The following is a 25,289-nucleotide window of genomic DNA, read 5'->3' as shown; positions in this document are numbered from 1 at the left end:
AAAATGCCACCATCTGTCATGCTGCGCACAAGGGCTCTGATAAGCAGCAGGTAACACATGCGCCACAGAATTTGCAGTCAATGTCTGTCTCCAACCAGAAAGAATCTAATCATTGCCCCTTCACATTCAATGGCATTAGAAATGCTGAAACCCCATTATCAACCAACTGGGGGCTATCAATGATCAGACACTGGACTGGGCCGGTCATATAAATACTGTGGCTGCAAGAGCAAGTCAAAGGTTAAGAATTCTGCAGCAAGTAACTCACCTCCCAACTCCCCACACTGCCTTTCCATCATCTACAAGGCATAGATGAGGAGTGTGATGGAATACTTCCCAGTTGCCTGGATGGGTGCAGTTTAATATTAATTCCCTTCAGCACTGATATACAGCAACAGTAGCGTACACTATCTACAACATGCACTGTCAGCAAGTTACCCAGGCTCCAGCACCTTATAACATCTAGAAGGATAAGGGCAGCAGATGCATGGGAGACCATCACCTGCAAGTTCCCTTCCCAAGCCACATACTACCTTGGCTTGGAACCTATTGCTGTTTCTTCACTGTCATGGGGTCATAACCTGGGGTACTCCCTTCCTCCCTAAAAGCACTGTGGGTACCTTTGCACATGGACTACAGCTGTTCAAGAAGGTAGCTCATTATCATCTTTTGAATGGCCATTAGGGATTGGCATTAAATTGATTTGAGTCCCACCATGGCAGATAGCGAAATTTGAATAAAATTCCAGAATTAAATGAGTCTCATATCAAGTACATTACTATTGTTAATTACATAAAAAATAGAAGCAGGAGTAGGCCATCTGACCCGTTAAGCCTGCTCCGCCATTCAATAAGATCATTGCTGAGCTTTTCGTGGACTTGGTTCCGCTTCACCACCCGCTCACCATAACCCTTAATTGCTTTACTGTTCAATTGTTAGTCAGTGATGCCCGCATCCCGTGAATAAATATTTTAAAAAAAGCACAAATCTGTTGCTGTCTAGACATTAGATTTCACATTGCTAGGGTCAAGCAATTTTGGAAAACAGGAATAGAAATCTGTCATTTCGCAATGTGTTCTCCTGACCAAGAGTCAGAAATTAATATGGTGCCAGTGGTTGACATTTATGGTTTAAAATCCATTATCTAAATTGGTTTATGTTGCATTCTCCCCGAAGTGAACTTTTGGAACATTGGTCTTAAAGGGACAGGCTAGATGAATGAATAAATAAATATCTCCATAAGTCTTCACTCAAAACGTTGTGTAATGCCAATTGGAATCTAACAGTACAGAACCGGTGGCTCAGTGGTTAGCACTGCTACCTCACAGTGCCAGGGACCCGGGTCCGATCCCACCCTCAAGCAACTGTCTGTGTGGAGTTTGCACATTCTCCCTGTGTCTGTGTGGATTTCCTCCCACAGTCCAAAGATGTGCAAGCTAGGTGGATTGGCCATTCTGAATTGCCCGTAGTGTTCAGGGATGTGTAGATTAGGTGAGTTATGAGGGAATGGATCTGGGTGGGATGCTGTGAGGGGCGGCGTGGACTTGTTGGGCCGAAGGGCCTGTTTCCACACTGTAGGGAATCTGAAATCTAAAACATGACTCTGGGGGCTTGACTTCGGGTTGTCCACAGAGGCTGTCGGTTCTCCCCATCGTTGTTCCCAGAAGGGTGGAAACAATTAGAAATAGCATTTCTAATGAAGCTTTGATTGGCCGAGGAGGCAGTAGAGTAGTTGTAATGTCATTGGGCTTGTAATGCAAAATCCCAGGTTAATGTTCCCAGGATATCCAACTGTAATGGATGGTGAAATTTGAATTCAGTAAAAACGTGTTATAAAAACGCTAGCCTAATAGTGACCATGTAGCCTCTGCCAATTGTTGTAAAACACCATCTGGATCATTGGTGCTGTTTAAGGAAGGAAGTCTGCTGTCCTTACCTGGTCCAGTCTGGCCTATATGTGACTCTGAACCCACAGTGATGTGGTTGACTCTTAACTGCCCTCAGGGCAATTAGGGATGGGCAATTAATGCTAACCTAGCCAGCGACACCCATATTGTATGAACAAATATATTAAAAGAATCTGGCCTGCTTTTGTGCTGTAATAATTCTATGATTCCTATCATACCGCTGCATTTGTGTCAGAGCAAACCACTGTTTTAGCAAACCTTTCTGTTCTCAACAGTGTCACAGACTGGCAGATTAGGGTACTGCAAGACACTGGCACCAATGCTGCTGTGTACTGTTTGTTCATATTACTCGTGTACAGTCTAAAGTCTTTTTTTGGTTTTGTATAGAGATATGAAATGTTGCTCTTTGTTGTTGAAAATGATAGATAAGCGGCATAACAGGAGCTGTGCACAGGCCGTGTTCTATTGTATAAAGCTGAGAAATTGCTTTCTCCAGTGTGTAAAGTACACTGTGTGATTTGCTCCAATGAGTCCTGAAGATAGGAAGCTCAGAGGATTCTTCATGCTTTACACTGTAGTCACTGATTTCAGTTAAATCTTGTGTTAGGAGACTATTGCCATGTTTTGTCAGCGGCACTTTGTCCGAGCAGAAAAACAGAACAATTGGGCAGGCATCTCAATCCTGGCTGTTCGTGGAATCCCTACAGCACGGCCTATTGAATCCACACCAACCCTCCGAAGAGCATCCCACCTGGACCCACCCCTCTACCCTGTAACCCTGCATTTCCCATGGCCAATCCACCTAGCCTGCACATGTTTGGACTGTGGGAGGAAACCGGAGCACCTGGAGGAAACCCACACAGACAAGGGGAGAATGTGCAAACTCCACACAGATGGTGTCCCAAGGGTGGGATTGAACCTGGGTCCCTGGCACTGTGAGGCAGCAGTGCTAACCACTGAGCCACTGTGCTGTCCTGTGTTGTCCAGTAAATAAGATGGGGGCCTGTGTTGAGGACAGGAGGATTACATTGAGTCAAATAGCCTCCTGATGCTGACTGTGTCGAAGAGGCTGTCCGAGCGGTTATGATGCAGAATGAGGCCCTTTGGCTCATTGTATTCACACTGGCTCTCTGAGAACCTTGACTTCGTGCCAACCTCCAGCTTTTTCTTCCTTAACCCTGCACATTGCTGCCATTTAAATAATTGTCTAATGGCCTTTTGAATGTCGAGGGCCCCTGGTGACTGAATTTCCTGCATGAATTTGAAGGAGAGGCAAGACACTGGTGAGCTGTGGGAGTGGGAGACGTTTTTGTGGGGTTTCAGTATGAAAATCACACCATTACTGTAACACTGTGAAGAGGTGAACGTGATGTGATAAAGCTATATCTTCAGTTACGTGTTGCCTTGTGAAAACCTTACATATAGTTGACCTCACAGTGATAGGGACATTAGGAATAGGCAGAGGCCATTCAGCCCCTCTAGTCTGCTGTGCTGTTCAATTAAACCAGGGCTGACCTGCACCTCAACACCATTTTGCTTCACATGTTCCATATTCCCTTGATGCAGCGAATGGTTGAGATCTGAAATGGGGTGATTGACAGGAAGCAGGTTCAGTTGTGACTTCCTTTTAAAAACTAAATTGGATCGTTGCCTGTAAGGGAATATCAATAACATGATCATGAAGTGTTTAATAGCTTTTGTTTGCATTTTGATTACCCTGCTGGATACCCGTACCAGTTGTTCCTGGCAATTTTGACAAGCAGTGAGCCAAAAGCAATGCTTTCAGACTTGAAACGTTGTTTATTTTTCGCTGCACAGACACTGCCAGAGCAGTAGGATATTTCCAGCATTTTCTGCTTTTATATTCAAGCTGGAGATCAGGAGGATTTTCTTTTTCCTCTGAGGGTTATTCGTATCTGGAATTCCTCTTCATCACTGAGCAGTTGAAGCTGCATCACTGAATATATTCAAAGCTAAGTTAGACAGATTTTTGACTGACAAGGGGGTCAGAAATTATAGAATGGAAAGTGGAGTTAAGGCCACAATCAGTTCACCCACGATCTCATTTCACCACAGAGTAAGCTGTCAATGAACCAAGTGGCCTACCAGTGCCACAAGAGGCTATGGGAAAAGTGTGGATAAAGGATGAGTGGCAAGAAGCGAGTTACTCATACAGAGCCAGCACAGGCAGGATGGGTCAAATGGCCTGCTTCTGTGTAGTTAAGCATTCCATGATTCCATTCCATCATAACCTTACTCTACAAAAATCCATTGCTTGTAGCCTTTGAAGATTCAAATGACCAGCACTGAAAGCCTTCTGGGTGAAAATGTTCCAGTGCTGCTACCCTTTGTGTGACTTTGTGCTCAATAATTCCGCTACAGCTTTAAGAGTCTGCCCCTTGCTTTTGAATTCCTGACTAGAGGAAATCATTTCTCAAGATCTACCATATCAAACCAATGTAGCGTGTTCAACACGTCAACCTTCCTATTCTGAGTGGAACACTGGCCAGTATTCGATTTGCTTAGTTTGTCTGCAGTTTCAAAGCGAGTTTTAAATTGAGAAATCCAGGTAAAAGGCCGAGACCCACAGCAGCTTAATTTATGTAAAGGTATACTGTTGATATGTATGTCAGATTCCCTAAAAAGGTGGAGGAGCTGGTCAACAAAGAGGAAATGAAGGCTTTGTCAATGAGGCAAGTTTTTTTTTGAAGTTTTATTTAAGGCAGAATGACAGATGGCAAAGCCCAGTGGCTGTAAGGGAATTTCAAATATCTAGACAATGTTCATCTGGAGCATTCTAACAGAGAGATGAGCTACTTGTGGAAATGAAGTAATTAGTTGATGCTGTTGCATCATTGGACAAAAGAAATTATTGGGGCCTGAAAGCCAGTTGGTGAAGGATAGAACTGGACCCAATCTTTACATACTTCTAAAGGATTGTTTGCAGACATGCACCTTTTAAACCAACAACTACAGCTATAGTCTGTGCCTATATACAGGAGCCCAAACGAATCCCTAGTTAATGCTCAACAACTTTATACAATTCAATGTAATTGATATATAATTACGATTCAGGACTTTTAAAGCTCTGGGACAAAATGATGTAACAGATGGGATGGTCTTATAATATATTTAAATGCAGTGAAAATGCAGTCTGGGGGGGTCTGAGGTGCAGAATGAACAGGACAGCATCTCTACCATAGGAAGTGTAACGGAGGAAAAGATGAGGTTACCAAAGAAGTATTGCTGAAATAAAGACAAACTAAGGGGTGAGGAATGGTTGTATGATAGAAGAGGCCGAGACAGGTTTCTTAAAAGACAACCAGCTGTTTCTAGCCCTGTGATGGAGCAGGCTTAAGGGGCTGAATGGCCATGTCCTGTTCCAGCGATCGGTGTTTGAGGATCTGTCCCCGGCCAAGGAGCAGCTTTGCAGTTTTGGACAGAGTGGCTTTTCAGAGAGTTTTTGGAGGTAAAGGATTGCTTGCTGTAAAATTCCTGTAACTGGAGGTCTTTGTTTCTCTTCCACAGTTACCATGGCTGAGCCACGATTCAACAATCCGTATTTCTGGCCTCCACCCCCCACGATGTCAAGCCAGGTACAAGTGAATAGATATTGCATTAAGAGAATGTAACAGCATCAGACATTAGAGAGCAGCTTTGTGCTCACTGTAGTCTTATATCCGGGAGAGAAACATGACGGGGAAGGTATTCCAACATCTCCTGGGTAAATGCTGCTGGTATTTTGTGTCCATGTTTTCTCTCATTCTTTCTGAAATAAAAATATTGTAATGAATCAGAGGGAAGAGAAGCTGGAGAGGAAGTGGTCCTGTGAATCTTGGCAGGGTTACATAAGGAATAGAAGCAGGAGCAGGCCATCTGGCCCCTTGAGCCTGCTTTGTCATTCAATAAGATCATGGCTGAACTTTTTGTGGACTCAGCTCCACTTATCCACCTGCTCAACATCACCCTTAATTCCTTTCCTGTTCCAAAATCTATCTACCTTTGCCTTAAAAACATTCCAACGAGGTGGCCTCAACTGCTTCACTGGGTAGGGAATTCCACAGATTCACAACCCTTTGGGTGAAGTAGTTCCTCCTCAGCTCAGTCCTGACACTGGATGGACAGTGGCTATCCCACATGTAGGAGCTGAATGCAAATCTAGCCCAGGCTGATAGGAGCAAAGTCTCTTCTGTGTGGGCTTTCTGTCATGTGGGCAATCTCGCACCCATTGCCCTACCTCAGAAGACACTGGAACCAAAGTGTGCCAGTCGCTCTCAGAGACACCTCAAGTACATCTGTGTACAAGTCGCAAATGGCGAAGTGTTCTGAGAGTGGGACGAATGTTGCTTTGTTTGGAGCAAACGGAACACTACTCTGCATCCGCCTGGTCTCAAACTCTGTCACTGGCTTCCTGAGATTGAAAACGACTTATTCCCCAGTGCTGCTACCTCCCATTGATGAGCATAGAATTCATGCCAATAAAACAGTCCACTTTGCTGTCCATTCTTGTGGGTTATAATTTGTTGCTTTACCAATGGCTTCATCTAATGGTGCATTGGGAGGTTAATTCCTTGAATATCTCTGTTCACATAGGGAACGCCACAGAATGCATCATCTGACCAATATGTAGCAGCCAGCAAGTACCAGCACGTTCTGCCAAAGCATGGTGGGTCACTCAAAAAGTGAGAAGGAAGGGGTGTTTCTGGTCACACCAGTCCTTTCCCCACTCTAACCAACTATTGGTCAGCTTCATTGGTGGAAGGTATGAGGTGGCCACTATCCTTTTGTGGGGGGCCGCTAAGGATGTAGGGAGCAGAGATGTCACCCACCACCACCTCCACCACCTCCCCCCCCCCCCCCCCCAACTCCCCGCAAGAGGCACAACAAAACACGGAGGTAGCTTGTTTAATGTTATCAAAACAACTTCTTAAACTTCTTGCACTGTCACCTGCCAGTTGTGGAATATGAATGCAAACCCAATTGTGAAAGAGCTTTGCCTCCAAGCTACTAACTCAACGGCATGGTGGTAACTTTGCTGTTACGATTGAAGCAAGGAAAGAAACAAGTATCTTGCATTTGTATAGCGCCTGTCACAGCCTCTGGCCATCCCAACACTCTTCGCTCCGAATCGAACAGGATGAACAAAGCAGCCTTCCTGCTGTGGCATGTTTAGTAAAGGCACCAGGTGTATGGCACTGAGTTACAGGTTTCTCGTGGTTCCGTTTACCGATTCCTGGTTGAGGTCCTGCAGCAGGCTGCAGTGACCGTGGGTTGAGATCGGGGAACTCTGAGGAGCGGAGGTCACCTTGCAAAGTGGCCTGCCATCCAGTAGCCTCTGTTACAAAGTGCACGTGGGGTTAGGGTAAGGGTGGGAACTAGGTGTGAGAACCAAACAGTCCTCCAACACCATCCCCTCCCTCCCCATCTCAAGGAGATACATGGTTCCTTGATCAAGGACCAAATGGAAGGTGCCTGGCTAAGGACCTGTATCCCAGGATGACATAGAACCTTCTGGACTAGTAATCCACAGTAACGGACTAAATCTGCATTGGCATAAATTTAAATTCCACCTTGGAATTGGAATTTAACGGATAACTAAATCTGGGGACAAAATACTAATCTCAGTAATAAGAGTCATGATTGTCCTTCAGGGAAGGAAGTTGGCCATCCTATCCCATCCTGGCCTACATGTGAAGCAATGTGGTTAACTGGCCTACGAGGGCAATTAGGGATGGACAAGTGCATTGACTGTCCAATCCTAATAACAAATATAAAGAAAATGGGCCAATACAAGTCTGATATCAATCCCAAGGCCAGCGTGCTGGGATGTCCTGGGCATTGTGTGTATTCACAGGTTTATGGTCCCAGTGAGCCAGTTTATTTATTGATGTGACACTGTCTTATTTCTTTGGTGTCTTGTCACCCTCCTCTCCAGCTCGATAACCTGATGCTGATCAACAAGATTAAGGAGCAGTTAATGGCGGAGAAGATCCGCCCACCGCACATGCCCCCCTCATCTGTGCAATCCCAGCAGCCCTTGCTGCTGCCATCGACCTCGCAGAGCGGCCAATCACCCCTGTCGATCCTGAAGCCACAGCAGCTGTCGGACGTCCACACGCAGGCCCCTCAGCCAGATGTGGCCCTCCACGCCAGACCTGCTACCAGTTCTGTAACAGGTATTTTGAACTGTAAGGACATATTTTTTCTCGCACGCTAATCGACACGTTTTGAATGTTAATTTGTATCTGACCTGTTCCCTCGGGAGGCAAAGGGTGCCTTGAGCCCATGCAAGCTTCAGTCATGTCATTTGTAGGTGTGTGCCCAGTGGGTGGTCAGCTATTTTGTTACAGGAAGAGGAAGGGCTGACACTGTAGCAGCAGCACTGCTGTTACTGTGGGGTCATTTTCACTCTGTAACTTGGTATCATGACATCACTGTTCTCTCTATACTGGGGAGGGACAAAAGAATGGAACATGTCAGGTTCAGGTTAGCATTTCTCAGCTTCGTGAGTAGAAAAAGAGGCACCATGGCAAGCAAAGTGAGAAACGTGACTGGAAGGAGGCTGCAGTAGGCCTTCGGCCTCAGGCCTCAGGCCTCGTTACAATTACCACCAAATGAGGAATGCAAAGAGAAATAGCTGAAATCGCTGAGCAGGGCGATCAACCTTTGTGGAAGCAGGAGAGATAGAGATAAGCAGATGAGTTAATGTTTCAGGCTGTATGTGAAATGTCTTGTTTGCCTTCCCTTTCTTAACAGACACACAGTTGTGTTAAATGTTGTTTTGTACCCCCGAGATATATCTTATAAACTTTGCTTTCCACAAGGTTCTGCACTTGTAAACGATTGTTCTCTACATGTGAGCACTGCCTGTGAGTGTCAAAAGACTGAACCTGTTTCCTATTCTTAATATTCTGTCTAGATTACACAACAATTATTGGAAAGAGATCAGGAATGGGAACCCTGGTGAAATTTTACTTCTTACTAGCTGAAGGGTGTGGCGAGAGTAAGAGCTTTGCAACCTGGTGAAGCATTTTTAAAATGTTGGTGCTTTGGTAATGTAGGGAACTCAACAATCCTCATGCGCAGCAACGACGATTATATTAAATGGCCAGATAATCAGGTTTAGTCAATCTTCGGTGAGCAATTGGTATTGACCGAGGAAAAACTCACTTGCTGTTCTTTGAAATAAAGCCATAGAACATTTTAAGTTTATCTGAGAGTGTAAATGGTCGGCATTTATTGAAATATCTCAGTGGGGAGATTTTGACATAGTGGTAAATGTCACGCATCCAGAGGCCTAAGCTAATGGTCTGGGGAGACAGTTCAAGCTGTTGAAATTTAAATTCAATGAATTAAAATCTGGATTATCAAGTTAGTCTCAGTAATGGTGACTGTGGAACTAAATCACACAAGTGTTATGGTGCAGAAGGAGGCCATTCAGCCTATTGTGCCTGCACTGTCTCATAGCATGGTTATTGATTGCTGTAAAAACCCATCATATACACAAAGGTCTGCTGTTCCTTACCTTGTCTGGCCTACACGTGACTCGAGACCCGCTGCACTGTCCTCTGCAATGGCCCAGTGAGCTGTTCTGTTCAAGGGCAGTTCGGGATGGGCAACAACTGCTGGGTTTGCTGTTATACCGAGACTCCACGAAAAAGAATTCAATAATTTAGGGTGGCACAGTGGTTAGAACTGTTGCCTCACAGCGTCAGCCTTGGGTGACTGTCTGTGTGGAGTTTGCACATTCTCCCTTTGTCTGCATGGGTTTCCTCTGGGTGCTCTGAGTTCCTCCCACAGTCTAAAGATGTGCAGGTTAGGTGGATTGGCCATGCTAAATTGCACATAGTGTCCAGGGATGTGCAGGCCAGGTGGGTTAGCCATGGGAAATATGGGGTTGCAGAGATCGGTTAGGGGAGTGGGTCTGGATGGGATGCTCTTTGGAGGGTCAGTGGGCTGTATAGCCTCTTTCAGAACTGTGGGGATTCTGAGATTCTATGAATTTAGAAGGTGGAACTCCCTCAATACTGCACTCGTCAGCCTACGCTGAAGAGTAAAACTTGGCTCAGAGGTGACAGTACGACATGCTAACACCGAAATTAATTGCAGCCCCCATTATATTACAATCTGCTGCAGAGGAGTCATAGAGCCATAGAGATATAGAGCACAGAAACAGCCCAACTTGTTCATGTTGATCAGATATCCTAAATAAATCTAGTCCCATTTGCCAGCATTTGGCCCACATCCCTCTAAACCCTTCCTATTCATATACCCATCCAGATGCCTTTTAAATGTTGTAATTGTACAATCTCCACCACTTCTTCTGGCAGCTCATTCCGTACATGCACCACTCTGTGTGGAAAAAGTTGGCCTTTAGGTCCTTTTTAAATCTTTCCCCTCTCACCTTCAACCTATACTGCTCTAGTTTTGGACTCCCTCACACCGGGGAAAAGACCTTGTCAATTTACCCTATCCATGCCCCTCATGATTTTATAAACCTCTATAAGGTCACCCGTCAGCCTCCAATGCACAAGGGAAAATAGCTCCAGCCTATTCAGCCTGTCCCTATAGCTCAAGCCTTCCAATCCTGGCAACATCATTGTAAATCTTTTCTGAACCCTTTCAAATTTAACAACCTCTTTCCTATGCCAGGGAGACCAGAATTGAATGCAGTATTCCAAAAATGGCCTAACCAATGTCCTATACAGCCGCAACATGACCTCCCAACTTCTATATTCAGTGAAGATTAAACCTGGGTCTTACTGAGTGACTGAGCTCTCCCATTGGCAACAAATCCAATCAAGGAGCCACCGCTCACATTCTGTAAACTAGATCTCCCATATCTGCCATGTTTGGCAGGAGACTGGGTGGGTAAGATCACATCCTGCCCTCCCACATGAGAACGATGGCCTGGCTAGACTCTAGGAGGTGGATCTGAGTTCACATTCAGTAATGAGAACCTGGGTTGAAACTCCTGGAATACCGTGAGCAGCTTTGGCCTCCTTTTGTACAGACGGATATAACAGAGACGGTCCAGCAATTGTTCACGGGATTGGTGCTGGCATGAGAGGATTGTCACATGATGACAGGGCTGAGTAAACAAGGCTTGTATTCTCTGGAGGTTTGAAGAATGAGAGATGATCTCATTGAAACATGCGGGGTTCTGAAGGGGTTTGATGGGTTAGAGTGAGTTTCTGCTGGTCAGGCATTCTCAAATTCGAGGAGTGTTTGGGAACATGGAGTTGAAGCCAAAGATCAGCCAGGATCGTATTGAAAGGTGGAGAGGGCTCAGTGAGTTGTACGGCCTTCTGCTGCCATAATGCTTATGTGCCTTTGTAGATGAGGGCCTTGTACTTTTAATAAAGGACTTTCCTCATTGCTATGAATGCTGGGAAAGCAGTACCTCCATTGCTGCAACTTGTTTCCCTGATATCTCATGCAGACTGAAACCTCACAACTTGTGAGCTGTAAGAAGAGAAAGTGAAAGCCTCTGTTTGTTACTAAAGATCTCATCCCTGCGATCTGGCTGATGCTGGGCTATAGACCAGAGTACGCAGGTCCGGTAATCACTGAAGGTGTGGACAAGTCAGTTATCACTGTCAAGTGATGCCGGAGTCAAAAAGCTGTCAGTTGACGGGGGCTGGAGGAAGTTGACAGGGTGGCAATGTGGCTCATTGCTGCTTCACAGCGCCAGGAACTCAGAACGACTATCTGTGTGGAGTTTGCACATTCTCCCCACGTCTGCGTGGGTTTCTCCTGGGTGCTTTGGTTTCCACCCACAGTCCAAAGATGTGCAGGTTAGGGTGGATTGGCCATGGGACATCCAAGGGCCATGGGACATCCAAAGTTACAGGTATAGGATAGGGGAGTAGGTCTGGGTGGCATGGTCTTCAGAGGGTCGGTGTGGACTTGATGGGCTGAATTGCCTGCTTCCTCACTGTACGGATTCTACGATTCTAAATGTAGTTTTGTTCTGTATCTGCAGTAGATTGTCCTATACACCAGGTGGCTCTGTTTGTTAGAGGATAAGGCAAAAGCAATGCTAATACTCAGCAAGTAAAGAGAACATAACAGTTCATATTTCAAGCTTGAGGACCCTTCATCAGAATTGTTCAGCATTTAGCCACCTCTGACACTGTTGAGGTTGACACCAGCCAGGGGACAGCGCTCCCAAATATTCGGTGTTTGAATTGGACACATTTCACACTTTAACCAGTCACAGCCCTCGGTGCGCTGAATTTGATCAGCTCTGCTGGGGCGGTAGGAAAGTAGCTCCACAATATGCCCTGCCGTCCAAGGCTCAAGAGAGGGTTCGTGAGCCCTTTGGGAAATCGCCTGTGTACGTAGACAGTCAATCAGCTATTCCTGCAACTGTTCAACAGACTCCTGCTGTGAATACCAGTCAATGCAGTGAGGGTTTCCGTGGAAGAGTGCCTCACCATAACGACATGAGGCCAGGTTTAGAGCTGCTTTTCAGTTCGACACAATCCTTATCGAAAGCCACGTGATCTTCCGGGAGAGGCAGACCAGCAGATTAAAAGAAAAACATGTTATTTTTTGGACTTGAGTCCTATGACCAGCAGTTTTCCACACAAATCGGTGCTGGATCCACTTTCGTTTGTCATTTATCCAAATGATTTAGATGGGAATAGAGAAGGCATAATTAGTAAGTTTGTGGATGACACCAAAATTGGTGGTATAGTGGACAGTGAAGAAGGTTATCTAAGATTACTAAGAGATCTTGATCAATTGGGTCAATGGGCTGAGTGGCAGATGGAGTTTAATTTGGATAAATGCAAGGTACTGCATTTTGAGAAAACTTGCAAGACAATTAAATGAAGGGCCTTGGGTAGTGTTGTAGAACAGAGACACCTATGGGTTGTGATGGATAATTCTTTGAAGTTTGTGTCACATAGAGACAGGATGGTTAAGAAGGCATTTAGCACGCTTGCCTTAATTGCTCAGACCTTTTGAGTATGGGAGTTGAGATGTTATGTTAAGGTTGTACAGGACGGTGTTGAGGCCCCTTCTGGAATATTGTGTCCAGGTCTGGTCACCCAGTTATAGGAAGGATTTTTTTTTAAGGTGGAGAGGGTTCGGAAGGGATTTACCAGAATATTGCTGGGAATGGAGGGTTTGAGTTATGGGGAGAGGCTGGACAGGCTGGGACATTTTTTTACCGGAATGTAAAAGGTTGAGGGGTGACCTTTATGGAGGCGCATAAAATCATGAGGGGTATAGATAAGGTGAATGGCAGGTGTCTTTTCCCTAGGGTTGGGGATTTCAAGACTGGGGGACATATTTTGAAGATGAGAGGAGAAAGGCTTAAAAAAGCCATGAGGGGAATTTTTTTTTTATTACACAGAATGGTTCGTGTGTTGAATGAACTTCCAGAGGAAGTGGTGGATGCGGGTACGGTTACAATGTCTAAGAGATATTTGGATAAGTACATGAATAGGAAATGTTTGGAGGGATATGGGTCAAGCGCAGGCAAGTGGGGCTAGTTTAGTTTGGGATTAAAGTCAGCATGGACCGGTTAGGTCGACAGGTCTGTTTCCATATTTGTGTGACTCTGTAATGAAGCAATGGGAGGTGGGGCGATGTGGTAGGAGGGAATGTACAGAAGCCACCCACACTCAGGTTATCACTCTGACCCTGATTAGTGTTATGCAGCACCATCCTCATGTGCACAGTAATCTCTGCCCCAACCAGGAGCAGGCACAGCTCTCGCTTGAAGATGAGCAGCCTGTTCCAGAAATTTATTACTCTGTCTGAAAAGATAGATCTGACCTTGTGCAACTTAACCTTGGAACCACTGCCTCAATCAACACTCTCTTCTGTGAGAAATTTCACCACTTAAGTCAATATTTCAGTGAAATGTAGAGTCCCAGCTCATTTATTGACTAGTCATTTAAATTCAGGAATGACTTTTGTACTTCCTGTTTTGGCATTTTTCCCAAAGCCTCGCTTTAATGGGACTGCAATGTCACGTAGAAATAGGGAAAATGAAAAGCCCCACATTTTCTCTGTGGTACCCAGTCTGAGGGCTCGTGTGGTGCATTAGGTCCACTTTCAGACTCTGAATAAGAACCTCTGGGTTCGGGTGAGTATGTTTATAATGTGGATTGAGCATCAATCCATAAAGCCTGTAAGATCAGGGGAGATTCCTGGGGAGCCATGTGATAGGAGAACGCTGAAGCCTCTACTATCACTAGCTGCAAACTACAATGTGCATGGAAGAGCGCATGTTGTCAGGTCATCTTGGATCCCCTTAGTGTACAGTAAGGAAACGCTCATACTTGGTTGAGATGGGAGAATTTCTGCAGAGAAGTCCCAGTCATTGCTGTAGTACCTGATGTTTGCCACAGAGTGGTGCTCTACCACAAACCCCTGCATTAGCGAGGTGCCATGTAAATCACAGAAGTGTCATGGTGCAAAATGAGGCCATTCGGCCCTCCAGCCACTTGCCTGCCTTTTCCCTTTGTTTCTATTCAAATATTCATCCTCTTGAATGCCTCAATTGACTCTGCCTTCACCGCACTTGCAGGACCAAAGCACACATTGTGTGAAACAGATCTTTCCGTTGCATTGCAATTGTCACTTTTGTAAATTTCTTTACCAGATTTGAATAAACAGAACAGTTGCTAAAGACAATGTTCAGTTGATGAGAACAGTTAACATATAAACTAATGGAGTTCCTGTATGTCTCCCAATTGCTTACCTTTACTCATTATGAAGTTATAAGTCCCCTCTGACAGCTGGACTCAGTAACTTTCCTAGTGTTGTCATCGTTATTCACCGTTGAGGTAAATACTTTGATTGGAAATCGACAATAATGAAGGACTTCAAGTTATTTTTAAAGGGTTATTGATGTTCTTTAACCTAAGCCAAACTATTTTCCTACAATAACTTCTTTCTATAACATCAGACTAGACTTAAAGTAAGAAAAACACTCTAGATTAGTGCTATTAGGAATAAGGTCACCTTTCTGGCATGTTTAACTCCAGTCTGGACCTGATTGCTGCTGCCTTTCATCTTGTAGCTGTTATTTCTCTCTTTCCTTCCCTTCTCCAGCTCTCTTTCCTTCTTTAGCCTCATCCCACATGCTTTACCCCCACCATATTTTCTTGTTTCTTTGTATCCATTGACTCTTCCCTGCCCTTCTGTTTTTTTTTCTCACTGTTCCATCTTGTCTCCCTGTTCCATTCTTTCCAAATCACTTTAGCTCCATTCCCCCATCTTCCCTCTCTCTGCCCTTTACCCTCTCGGTATCTCTATCTGTTCTCTTTCTCCTATTGTTTTTCTCTTTTCGCTAATTGCACTGTTCTTGTTTCCCAGCCTCCCTCTCTCCCCTTGCCACAGTCTCCCTACCCCATCCCTCATCCCCTCTGTCTTCCTTGTCCCACTCCCCTCTCTTCCTGTTCCCAGTCTTCCAGTACACCCCAACCCCCACATTCCCCTCTCTTCACCTCTTCTCTGTCCATTCCTCCTCTCTACTCCCTCTCACCCCACATTTTCTTTTTGTTCCACTTTATAAACTTAGTTTTCTTGTCTCTATTACCCTGCAAAGTTCTTATCTGTTTTTCCTTGTATCTTTTCTCCCTTTGTTTTCACCATTTTCTTCCCCCGCTCCCTGTTCCCTCTTTTTCTGTCTGTGTGCATCTCTTTATTTCACTCTCCTCGTTTCCTGCCCTGTCTTCTGCCACATGCTCTCACTCTCTCTGTCATCCAACATGACTAGTTCTGTATTCTCATTAAGGTCAGACTAACTAACTGCCCAGATCTGCAGCAGCTGTTCCCATTGAGCTGTTCCCTAGGCCTGATCCTGGGAGTCCTGACAGCATTCGCATGGTTAGAAGAGAAACTTGTATTTACGAAGCACCTTGTAACATAGAGAAAGCATCTTGAAAGCTCTGCATACCCATGTCATGAGAGAAAAAAAATGACACTGAGTCAAAGAAGGACATAGGGATTAAGGAAAGTCTTAAAGAAGGAGAGAGGTCAAGAGATGAAAGGTTTGGGGGAAGGAATTAGAAACCTTACGACCTTTAAAGGCATAAACAGGAGGAAGTTGGGCACAACACGAGAATTTGAGGAACTTGATAAAACCAGTTCCTTTACCCCGATAGCAGCTGAGTAGACTTACTTTTAAAAACCAAAAGAACTGAGGATGCTGTAAGTCAGGAACAGAAACAGAAGTTGCTGAAAAAGCTCAGCAGGTCTGGCAGCATCTGTGAAAAAAACAAAATCAGAGTTAACATTTTGGGTCCGGTGACCCTTCCTCAGAACTGACTTACTTTAAGTTGACCTAAAATCCTGTCATGATTGTGGGAGCCAGGCTTGGCAGAGTGAATGCTGGGATCTGGCTCACTAATTACTGACATCCTGACTTCCCAGCAAGTGAAAGTAATCAGACAGACAGATGGGGTGAAAATCCCCACGCTGGAATGAGAGAGCTTGCTGAACTGTTCATGATCCAACACCTTCAATAAACACCACCTTGTGTTCCGTTTTCAAATGGTGACAACCACAAGTACACTTCCCCAGTTCAGCTGCCAAAGAGAGCTTTAAAATGTAAATATAATGTGCAGAGTCTCACTGATGTTGTGATAGTTCATAAACAGACCAAAGTATTGTCTTTGTGGATTATCGTGCTGGGAGCTGTGCACCCTCACTTGTTACTCTGAAAATTGTTACATGCGATTGTTCTCCTTCTGGACTCATGATGTGCAAGACAGGAGTAGACATATGTGAGGGAGAAAAGGAGACAAGGCAGTCAAGGATACTTAACCTGGCAGTCAGTGCTCTTTATCCTGTTGAAGGTGCATTGCTTCTTTATGTACGTGCCCCAGGGAACAACGTCCAGGAATATATATTTGAGGAATATGTTCCATTGAATTTAATTGATAGAAAATCGCAGGTAGAGTGTGACTAGCTTGCCAAGACACACTCCATGTGTGCTGTTCACCCTATATTGACCTGTGTTTAGTGGTAGTGTGGGGAGATGATGGCCCAGTGGTATTATCGCTGGACTCTTAATCCAGAGACTCAAGTAAATGTTCTGGCGTCTTGATTTCAAATCCTACCATGGCTGATGGTGAAATTTGAATTCGATAAAAATCTGGAATTATGAGTCCAAGGATAATCTGGAAACCATTGTTGATTGCCGGAAAAACCCATGTGGTTCACTAATGTCCTTTAGGGAAGGCAACTGGACTGGTCTGGGCTAATGTGACTCCAGACCCTCAGCAATGTGGTTGACTCTTAACTGCCATCTGGGATGGGCACTGAATGCTGGCTGAGCCTTATTCTGTAAATGAATATAAAAATAAGTAGACTGTGGATGTGCCTATTTAAGATCACTTCTCCACTGGGAACACCTGAGCAGATCGAGTGTAGCTCAGTCTTAGAATCCGGATTCTGTGTGCACGCGTGTCTGTGTGCGCGCGCGCGTGTGTGTGTGTGCGCGCGCATGTGTGTGCTGGCTAAATACATTCTTCACAGATAGGCAGATATTGTCTTTTTAATTAAAGCAGATTCAGGCCATCAGTGATTTCTGAAGAAGGGTCTAGGCCTGAAACGTCAGCTTTCCTGCTCCTCTGATACTGCTTGGCCTGCTGTGTTGATCCAGCTCTACACCTTGTTATCTCAGGCCATGAGTGTTTGTGTATTGGCAGCTGAAATTCTAGAGTTAGCGAAGCTCTAAGTCTGATTTTCCGCAATGTCATTGAGTTTGTTTCCACCATCCACACAGGGCTCAGCTTATCTTCCCCCACTGCTACTTGTGACTCCATCAGTGCGACAACCCCCACCTTAGCCAGCCAGGGCCGTTCTGAGGTCTCCTCCCCCACCCTAATATCTGGGCTGATCACTCACCACGGCATGGACCCTGCACATTCCAGCAAGAACGGCCTGGCCAGCTCCATGAAGATCGAACGAGGCCGGAAGAAGATTAAGGGTGAAAACTGCATCGGGCCCCCTGTTCTCGTGGTGCCATATCCCATTCTGGCTTCAGGCAACGAATCCTCGAAGGATGGGAAAACGTACAGGTTGGTAAATGAGCAATAGGGTTTGAATTAAAGAATGCAGGCCTCCCAAAGACCAGAGACGTAGGAGGTACTGCAGTGAGGCTGGGATGTGGGGCACTCAGTGCCTGAAGCAGGGACCATTTTCTCTGATATTATTTTGAGAGAAGAAGGTGGGCATAAACTCAGAGCTCAACAAACTCCATCTGTAGGTACAAAAGCCCCTGTCTCAGCCAGTTCTGAATTCACAGTAGGTCCTTTTGACAGTTTGCAGATTTGTAAATCGTAGTGAATGTATCCCATTCTGTCTCAATTGGCCAAAAGTGGGCTATTTTTACATGTACATTTGCTTGCAGGATATAGGCATTGCTGGCAAGGCCAACATTTATTCTGTGTGACTAATTTGCAAAGGTGGGTTTGAGCTGCCTTCTCAAACCACTGCACTTTTTGTGGTTTAGGTAGATGCAGTGCCAATAGGGTGGGAGCTCCAGGATTTTGACCCATATTCCAGATGGTTAATTGGCTCACAAAGCTATTCTCTCCCAATTGAAGAATGGGCTGTTGCAGCACGTGAGACTGACTGGTCCCACAAGATATGTTTTGCTTCCAATCTGACATTACCGCTGATGAGTAACAAGATTTCAAATTATTGCCCAGTAGAGGGGAGGCCATTCCCATCGTAAGATTGCAGATTCTACAAAAGACTTCCTGGTTAGTTTCTGCTCTTTCTCCTTAGCCGTGTATATTTCATTTCAAATGTGCTTCCAATTCCCTTCTGAAAGTAGCTCTTCAACCTGCTTCCACAATCCTTTCTTGGGGTACATTCCCAGTCAGAGTAACTTAAGACTAAGAGATGGTTTCTGTGACTGCAGTCCACTGGGGGCATTGATTTTGGAAAAGCAAACTTTTTTTTTGTGTGAACTGATCGAAGTCTTCTCGATAAACATTTTCAGAATTGTCAAGGTGTTTCCAAAAAAACAGAGTTTATACATAACTACTGTTACATCCAATAGGCAATGCAAGAATTGTTTTCAAGGGATTACTGAGAATGTAGAACTCAATACCAAATGAAATGCTGGAGGCATCGATGCATTTGAGGTTAGATAAGTAGATAGAAAAAAGAAATAGAAAGATATGGTGCAATGACGTATTTAAGTATTCTTCTCCTCAGGTTCTTATGACAATTATCTAAAACTTATGTCTCTGATAACTGAGCCTTCCAGATAATGTTTCTCTTTGCTTACAGTATGAAGCCTCTCGTTAGAGATGTATTGGAATACCACAGTTGACACAGGATAAAAATAGTTACAGCCTCTTCATCTTCCAAAGTGCAGCTCATCCTAAAGAACAAAATTCCTTCTCTCAGAGGAAACAGTGCAGTACTCTGTAGCACATTTCTCATCATTTCAGACAGGACTCCTCCATTCTGTACAGGGATTTTCCATTCAGGAATAGAGCTCCTGGTTATGGGATGGAGCACATTTTAGAACGAAGCCCCCATCCCTCCCAGTTCCAAAGCTAAGCTTACATTCAAATCCAGCTCACCATTGGAGAACACTGCTTCCCATTCCAATGTTGATCAGCTTCTCCAAGACAAAAAGCTCCAATCCCAGAACAGAGTTGACTGTTACTAGGGACCTCTCTGCTCATTGAATTGAGCTCCAATGCTCTAGAGCTTTGCTCAGTCTCCATTTTTGGCACCTTGTAATATTTGCCAGTTGGCAAAGGATTGACCTACATCCTATGGGTGCATGACCTGCTAAAAGGAGGAGCCTAGTAGGGGCCTTGGGCGTTTTTGAAATCTACAAACTGTATTAACTGTGTTCAGAGGATGTTAGGGCTCAGCTCAATGCTGGCTTAGCGTAATGTGCGCAAGTTGCCTACTTTTTAGATGGGTTCATTGGGTAGCAGAAGCTGGATGTTGGCTGATTTTCTTCTTCTGTCACCCATGGGTACTGAGGCCAATGTTGGCCTCTAGTAACAAACTGACCAGAGCCGCTGACTAGCAAAGCCGTTTGAGAGAGGCACGGAGGGCAGTAGGCATTGTTGGAATCTGCCACTGAACTGGAGTCAGCATCTTCGAGAGAGTAATCACAGCCTAGGAGGCTGGTTGGGATATTTTGGTTTCGATGGACTTTTTTCTGACGGAATCCTGTTTCTGACTCTCCTGTCCAGGTGTAAAATCTGCCCTTTGACCTTCTTCTCCAAATCCGAAATGCAAATTCATTCCAAGTCGCACACCGAAGCGAAACCTCACAAGTGTCCACACTGCTCCAAGTCGTTTGCCAACGCTTCGTACCTGGCTCAGCATTTACGTATCCACTTAGGAGTGAAACCCTATCACTGCTCCTACTGTGAGAAATCCTTCCGCCAACTCTCTCACTTACAGCAGCACACAAGGTAGAGAAATCCTGTATTTTGTGGAACTGGTTTTGTTTTGGTGAATGTCTCAGCACGGTTACATTTTAATTCCTTCTGCCTCTCCTCCCAAACTCTCACTCTGTTTATCAAGTGATCCTACCCCATTCCAATACTCGCAGTGATTATTACCCCTCACTTGCTGGTGGGAGTAATAATCGAATTCCAGGTTTCTTGGCTGAAAGCAGCAATGGTCCAAGTGAATCTACAGGTTAAAGGGTCCCATAAGAGTGTGAGCCATTGGGCTGGAAAAGAAGCTTGGTTAGTTAGAATTAGGTACCTTGGGCCCAATTAATGGCAAACAATTGATCCATTAGTTTTTTTTTGTGCCATTTCCTGCATGGAATTCTCCACTTGGTAACTACTGATAGTGAGAAGGTTGAAGTCAGGAGCTCCATGAGTGGGAAATTGCGGGTTTGAACTTGCGTTCCTGTGTTAGACCACTACTGAGAACAGCCCTCCATCAAGTTGTAAATTGAGATTGGGCTCCTTGACGGATCTTGTCAACCACAATATGGAGTACAGATATTCCTACAAAACAAAACAAATGAATTGTGCTTTCTCTAATGCAGGATCCACACTGGGGACAGACCGTACAAATGTGCACATCCAGGCTGTGAGAAGGCTTTTACCCAGTTATCAAACCTGCAGGTCAGTGAACAACTACATGTCTGGTTTCAATGCTGCCAGTGGGTTGCTAACTCACTTGAACCTTCATCGAGGTACAAGGCAGGATGCCAAAAATCTCTCCTGCTGCAGCTGTTAAACAAACTAGGTTTCAGGTGAGCTTGCAGCTCGAGGGCCAATGGGAATAATAACATCCTGTCTTCATTGTGGACAAGAGAAGAAAAACAATCCAGAGTGGAAGGTGGTGCGATGGGTCAGGAGGCAGAGATTTTCTGCCTAAAATTTAGGATGAATTAGAAAGGAAGGTTCAGGAGAGCAACCATCAAAATATTAATGGAACAGGGAGTAAGCGGAGAGATTATAATGCGAAACAAAGGTTTTGGGGCGAGAGGAGAGACTACAATCATTCATCAGACAAGCTTTGTAATGGCAGCAGCTGAAAATTATTGAACTCCACCTCCAGTCTCAGGCTTTCAGAAGCTAAATTGGCCTAAATTCAAACCCGATCCTTGCTTTACCTCAGCTTCTATCATACTCACCAGCCCTTGTAGGGTTCCTTCTCTAAGTATCTTCAACTCCACAATAAACTCAACAAGCACCTTTGGTGGAATAGAAACCCCGAAACGAAAGCCGAATCCAGGCACTTCCCCAGAAAGTGGGCGATTATGAGAAGGCGCCAATGTAACTGATTCATGGCTTCAGCAGACATAAGAAATAGGAGCAGGAATTGGCTTGATTGCCCTTAGAGTTGGCTTTGTCTTGCAATGAGATCATGGCTGATCGTTTATTTCAGCACCCTGTTCCTGCAATCTCTCCTTAAATTTTTAATGTGTTGTAATCAAAAGACTTCTATCTTGAACTCACGTTATGGCTGAATCTCCACAGTCACCTGAGGCAGATAATCCCAAAGATTTAACACCCTCTGAGTGAAGAGACTCCTTCTCCTTTCAAATAGCATACCACTCATCCTGTGACTGCGTCCCCTTAGTGACCCCAGATGACCTTTGACCTAATGAAGGAAAAATAGCACAGAAGATGAAGGACCACAAACAAAAAGGTGATGTTGGAGGTTAGATTTGCACCAAAGGAGGACCCAAATATACCCAGCAGGGGTCAGGAGAGATAATCCTATGAGAAGCTTAAGATCTAAGGTTCATCACTTCTGTCGTGCAAAATGTTAAACGGGTCGATAGAGTCATAGATAGATAGATAGATAGAATCCCTACAGTGTGGAAACAGTCATAGAGATATACAGCATGGAAACAGGCCCTTCAGTACAACTTGTTCATGCCAACCAGATATCCTAAATAAATCTAGTCTCATTTTCCAGCATTTGGCCCACATCCCTCTAAACCCTTCCCATTCATATACCCATCCAGATGCCTTTTAAATGTTGTAATTATACCAGCTCCACCATTTCCTCTGGCAGCTCATTTCATTCACACACCACCCTCTGTGCAAAAAAGTTGCCCCTTAAGTCCCTTTTGGAGGGAGGGTGAGCAGCTTGAGGTACATTGGTACCAACGACCTAGGTAGAAAGAGGGATGAGGTCCTGCGGAGTGAGTACAGGGAGTTGGGAAAGAGGCCGAAAAGCGGGACCTCGAGGGTAGTAATCTCTGGGTTACTATCAGTGCCACGTGCTAATGAGGCAAAGAATTGAAAGTTAGGACAGATGAATGCGTGGCTAAGGAGCTGGTGCAGGGGACAGGGTTTCAGGTTCTTGGATCATTGGGACCTCTTCTGGGGCAGGGGTGATCTGTTCAAGAGGGATGGGTTGCACCTAAACTGGAGGGGCACCAGTATCCTCACAGGGAGGTTTACTAGTGCTACTTGGGAGTGTTTAAACTAGAGTGGCAGGGTGCTGGGAACCAGAGCAGCACGTCAGTAAGTGGAGGGATTGAGGGGAAAGTAACTGTTAGGACCAGTAAACCAGAAAGAAAAGACACGCAGAGACAGGTAAATAAACGCGATGGGACTAATGAACCAAAGTGTGTTTATTTCAATGCAAGGAGTATTATAGGTAAGGCAGATGAGCTTAGAGCCTGGCTCAGTACATAGGACTATGTATTGAGGCCATTGCAGAGACTTATGGAATTATGGAAAATACCTTGTTTATTTATCCTGACTACGCCCCTCATGTTTTTACAAACCTCTATAAGGTCACCCCTCAGCCTCCGATGCTCCAGGGAAAATAACCCCAGTCTATTCAGCCTCTCTCTATAGCTCAAACCCTCCAACCCTGGCAATATCCTTGTAAATCTTTTTTGAACCCTTTCAAATTTCACAACATCCTTCCTATAGCAGGGGGACCAGAATTGCACACAGGATTTCAAAAGTGGCCTAACCAATGTCCTGTATGGCCGCAGCATGACCTCCCAACTCCTATACTCGGTGGACTGACCAATAAACGCAAGCGTATTAAACACCGCCTTCACTATCCTATCTACCTGTGACTCCACTTTCAAGGAACTATGAACCTGCATTCCAAGGTCTCTTTGTTCAGCAACACTCCCCAGGACCTTATCATTAAGTGTGTAAGTCCTGTCCTGATTTGCCTTTCCAAAATGCAGCACATCACATTTATCTAAATTCAACACCATCTTCCACTCCCCGGTCCATTGACCCATCTGATCAAGATCCCGTTGTACTCTGAGGTAACTACCTTCGCTATCCATTACACCTCCAATTTTGGTGTCATCTGCAAGCTTAGTATCCATATCTCCTATGTTCACATCCAAATTATTTATATAAATGATGGAAAACAGTGGACCCATTATCGATTCTTGTGGCTCACTGCTGGTCGCAGGCCTCCAGTCTGAAAAGCAACCCTCCACCCAGCAGTCTCTGTCTTCTACCTCTGAGCCAATTCTGTATCCAAATATCCAGTTCTCTCTCTGTTTCACATGATCTAATCTTGCTAACCAGTCTACCATGCAGGACCTTGTTGAACACCTTACTGATCTCCATATAGATTACGTCCACTGTTCTCCCTCATCAACGTTTGTTACTTGTTACTCTTTGTTTGTTACTCTTTGTTACTTCTTCAGAAAACTCAATCAAGTTCACGAGACATGATTTCTCAAACACAAAGCCACGTTGACTATCCCTAATCAGTCCTTGCCTTTCCAAATACATGTAAATCCTGCCCCTCAGGATCCCTTCCTACAACCACCAATGTCAGGCTCACTAGTCTATAGTTCCCTGGCTTTTCCTTACCACCTTTCTTCAATAGTGGCACCACGTTAACCAATCTCCAGTCTTCTGGCACCTCACTGTGGCTATCGGTGATACAAATATTTCAGGAAGGGGCCCAGCAATCACTTCCCTAGCTTCCCATAGAGTTCTGGCGTACATCTGATCAGGTCCCGGGGATTTATCCACCTCTATGCGTTTTAAGACAGAGTAGCAGATTGATGCATTTTCTGCTCAAATAACAAGTTCACTCATTCTCTAGGTAGTCTGCACCTTGAAAGAAATATTTTCCACCACAGACAGACTATCCCACTTGGGGGAGAGTCAGTTAACTCTGATATAAGGAAATTTGAGAAATACCTCGTTTGGAATGGAGCTTGTGGGGTTAGGTTAGGACAGATTGTGTCTTCTTTCAGTTGATACTACGCAAACACACATTCATTTCTTTTGCCTTTTGTGAGACTTTGCTCCTTATAAATTGAATGCCATTGTCAGCCACTAAGCGTGAGGAACTACACTTCAAACATTAATTCAGTGGCAGTGAAGAGCATTTAGATGTTTTGTGATTGTGAAGTGTGAATTCTGCCTTACATATTTAATTTTTATTTCAGTCTCATCAACGGCAGCACAACAAAGACAAGCCGTACAAATGTCCAAATTGCTACAGGGCATACTCAGACTCTGCCTCACTTCAGATCCATCTCTCCACACATACGGTCAAACACACTAAAGCCTATTGCTGCAGCATGTGTGGACGAGCCTACACCTCAGTACGTATCAGCAACTCTCTTCCTACTGAAACCTCACTCCCATGATAAAGAGAGCGTTCTCTTTTGAAAATGTAAAAGATTCCCTTCTCATTTTACTCTGTGGACACTCATACTGCAGCTGAAACATTACCTGAGGTTTCATATGGGGCATTGACTGGTACTGTCTGTGGGATATTACTTAATTCTGGGACACGGGATATCGGTTAGTGCCGGGACACGGGATATCGGTTAGTGCCGGGACACGGGGCGCCGGTTAGTGCCGGGACACGGAACATTGGTTAGTGCCAGGACATGGGACGCCGATTAGTGCCGGGACACGGAACATTGGTTAGTGCCGGGACACGGAACAT

General features: G+C 44.9%; 1 protein-coding gene across 2 annotated transcripts in view; it reads left to right on the top strand.

The window, feature by feature from the left end:
- Window positions 1–25,289, top strand: part of LOC109914386 (zinc finger protein 362) — a 64,192-nt gene that overhangs the window by 37,206 nt on the left and 1,697 nt on the right. The window contains exons 2-7 of one of the 2 annotated variants that reach the window (XM_020513977.2): window positions 5,436–5,503; window positions 7,843–8,083; window positions 17,662–17,956; window positions 20,108–20,332; window positions 20,923–21,001; window positions 24,781–24,939. In XM_020513977.2, coding sequence (XP_020369566.1) covers window positions 5,441–5,503; window positions 7,843–8,083; window positions 17,662–17,956; window positions 20,108–20,332; window positions 20,923–21,001; window positions 24,781–24,939 — 1,062 coding nt within the window. In that variant the 5' untranslated portion in view covers window positions 5,436–5,440. Of the gene's footprint in view, window positions 1–5,435; window positions 5,504–7,842; window positions 8,096–17,661; window positions 17,957–20,107; window positions 20,333–20,922; window positions 21,002–24,780; window positions 24,940–25,289 lie in introns of both variants that reach the window. The other variant, XM_020513976.2, reaches the window with a different exon arrangement.

The sequence above is a fragment of the Rhincodon typus genome, chromosome 31, assembly GCF_021869965.1.
Source record: "Rhincodon typus isolate 14 chromosome 31, sRhiTyp1.1, whole genome shotgun sequence".
Lineage (NCBI taxonomy): Eukaryota > Metazoa > Chordata > Chondrichthyes > Orectolobiformes > Rhincodontidae > Rhincodon > Rhincodon typus.
This window is presented reverse-complemented; position numbering and strand designations above follow the sequence as displayed.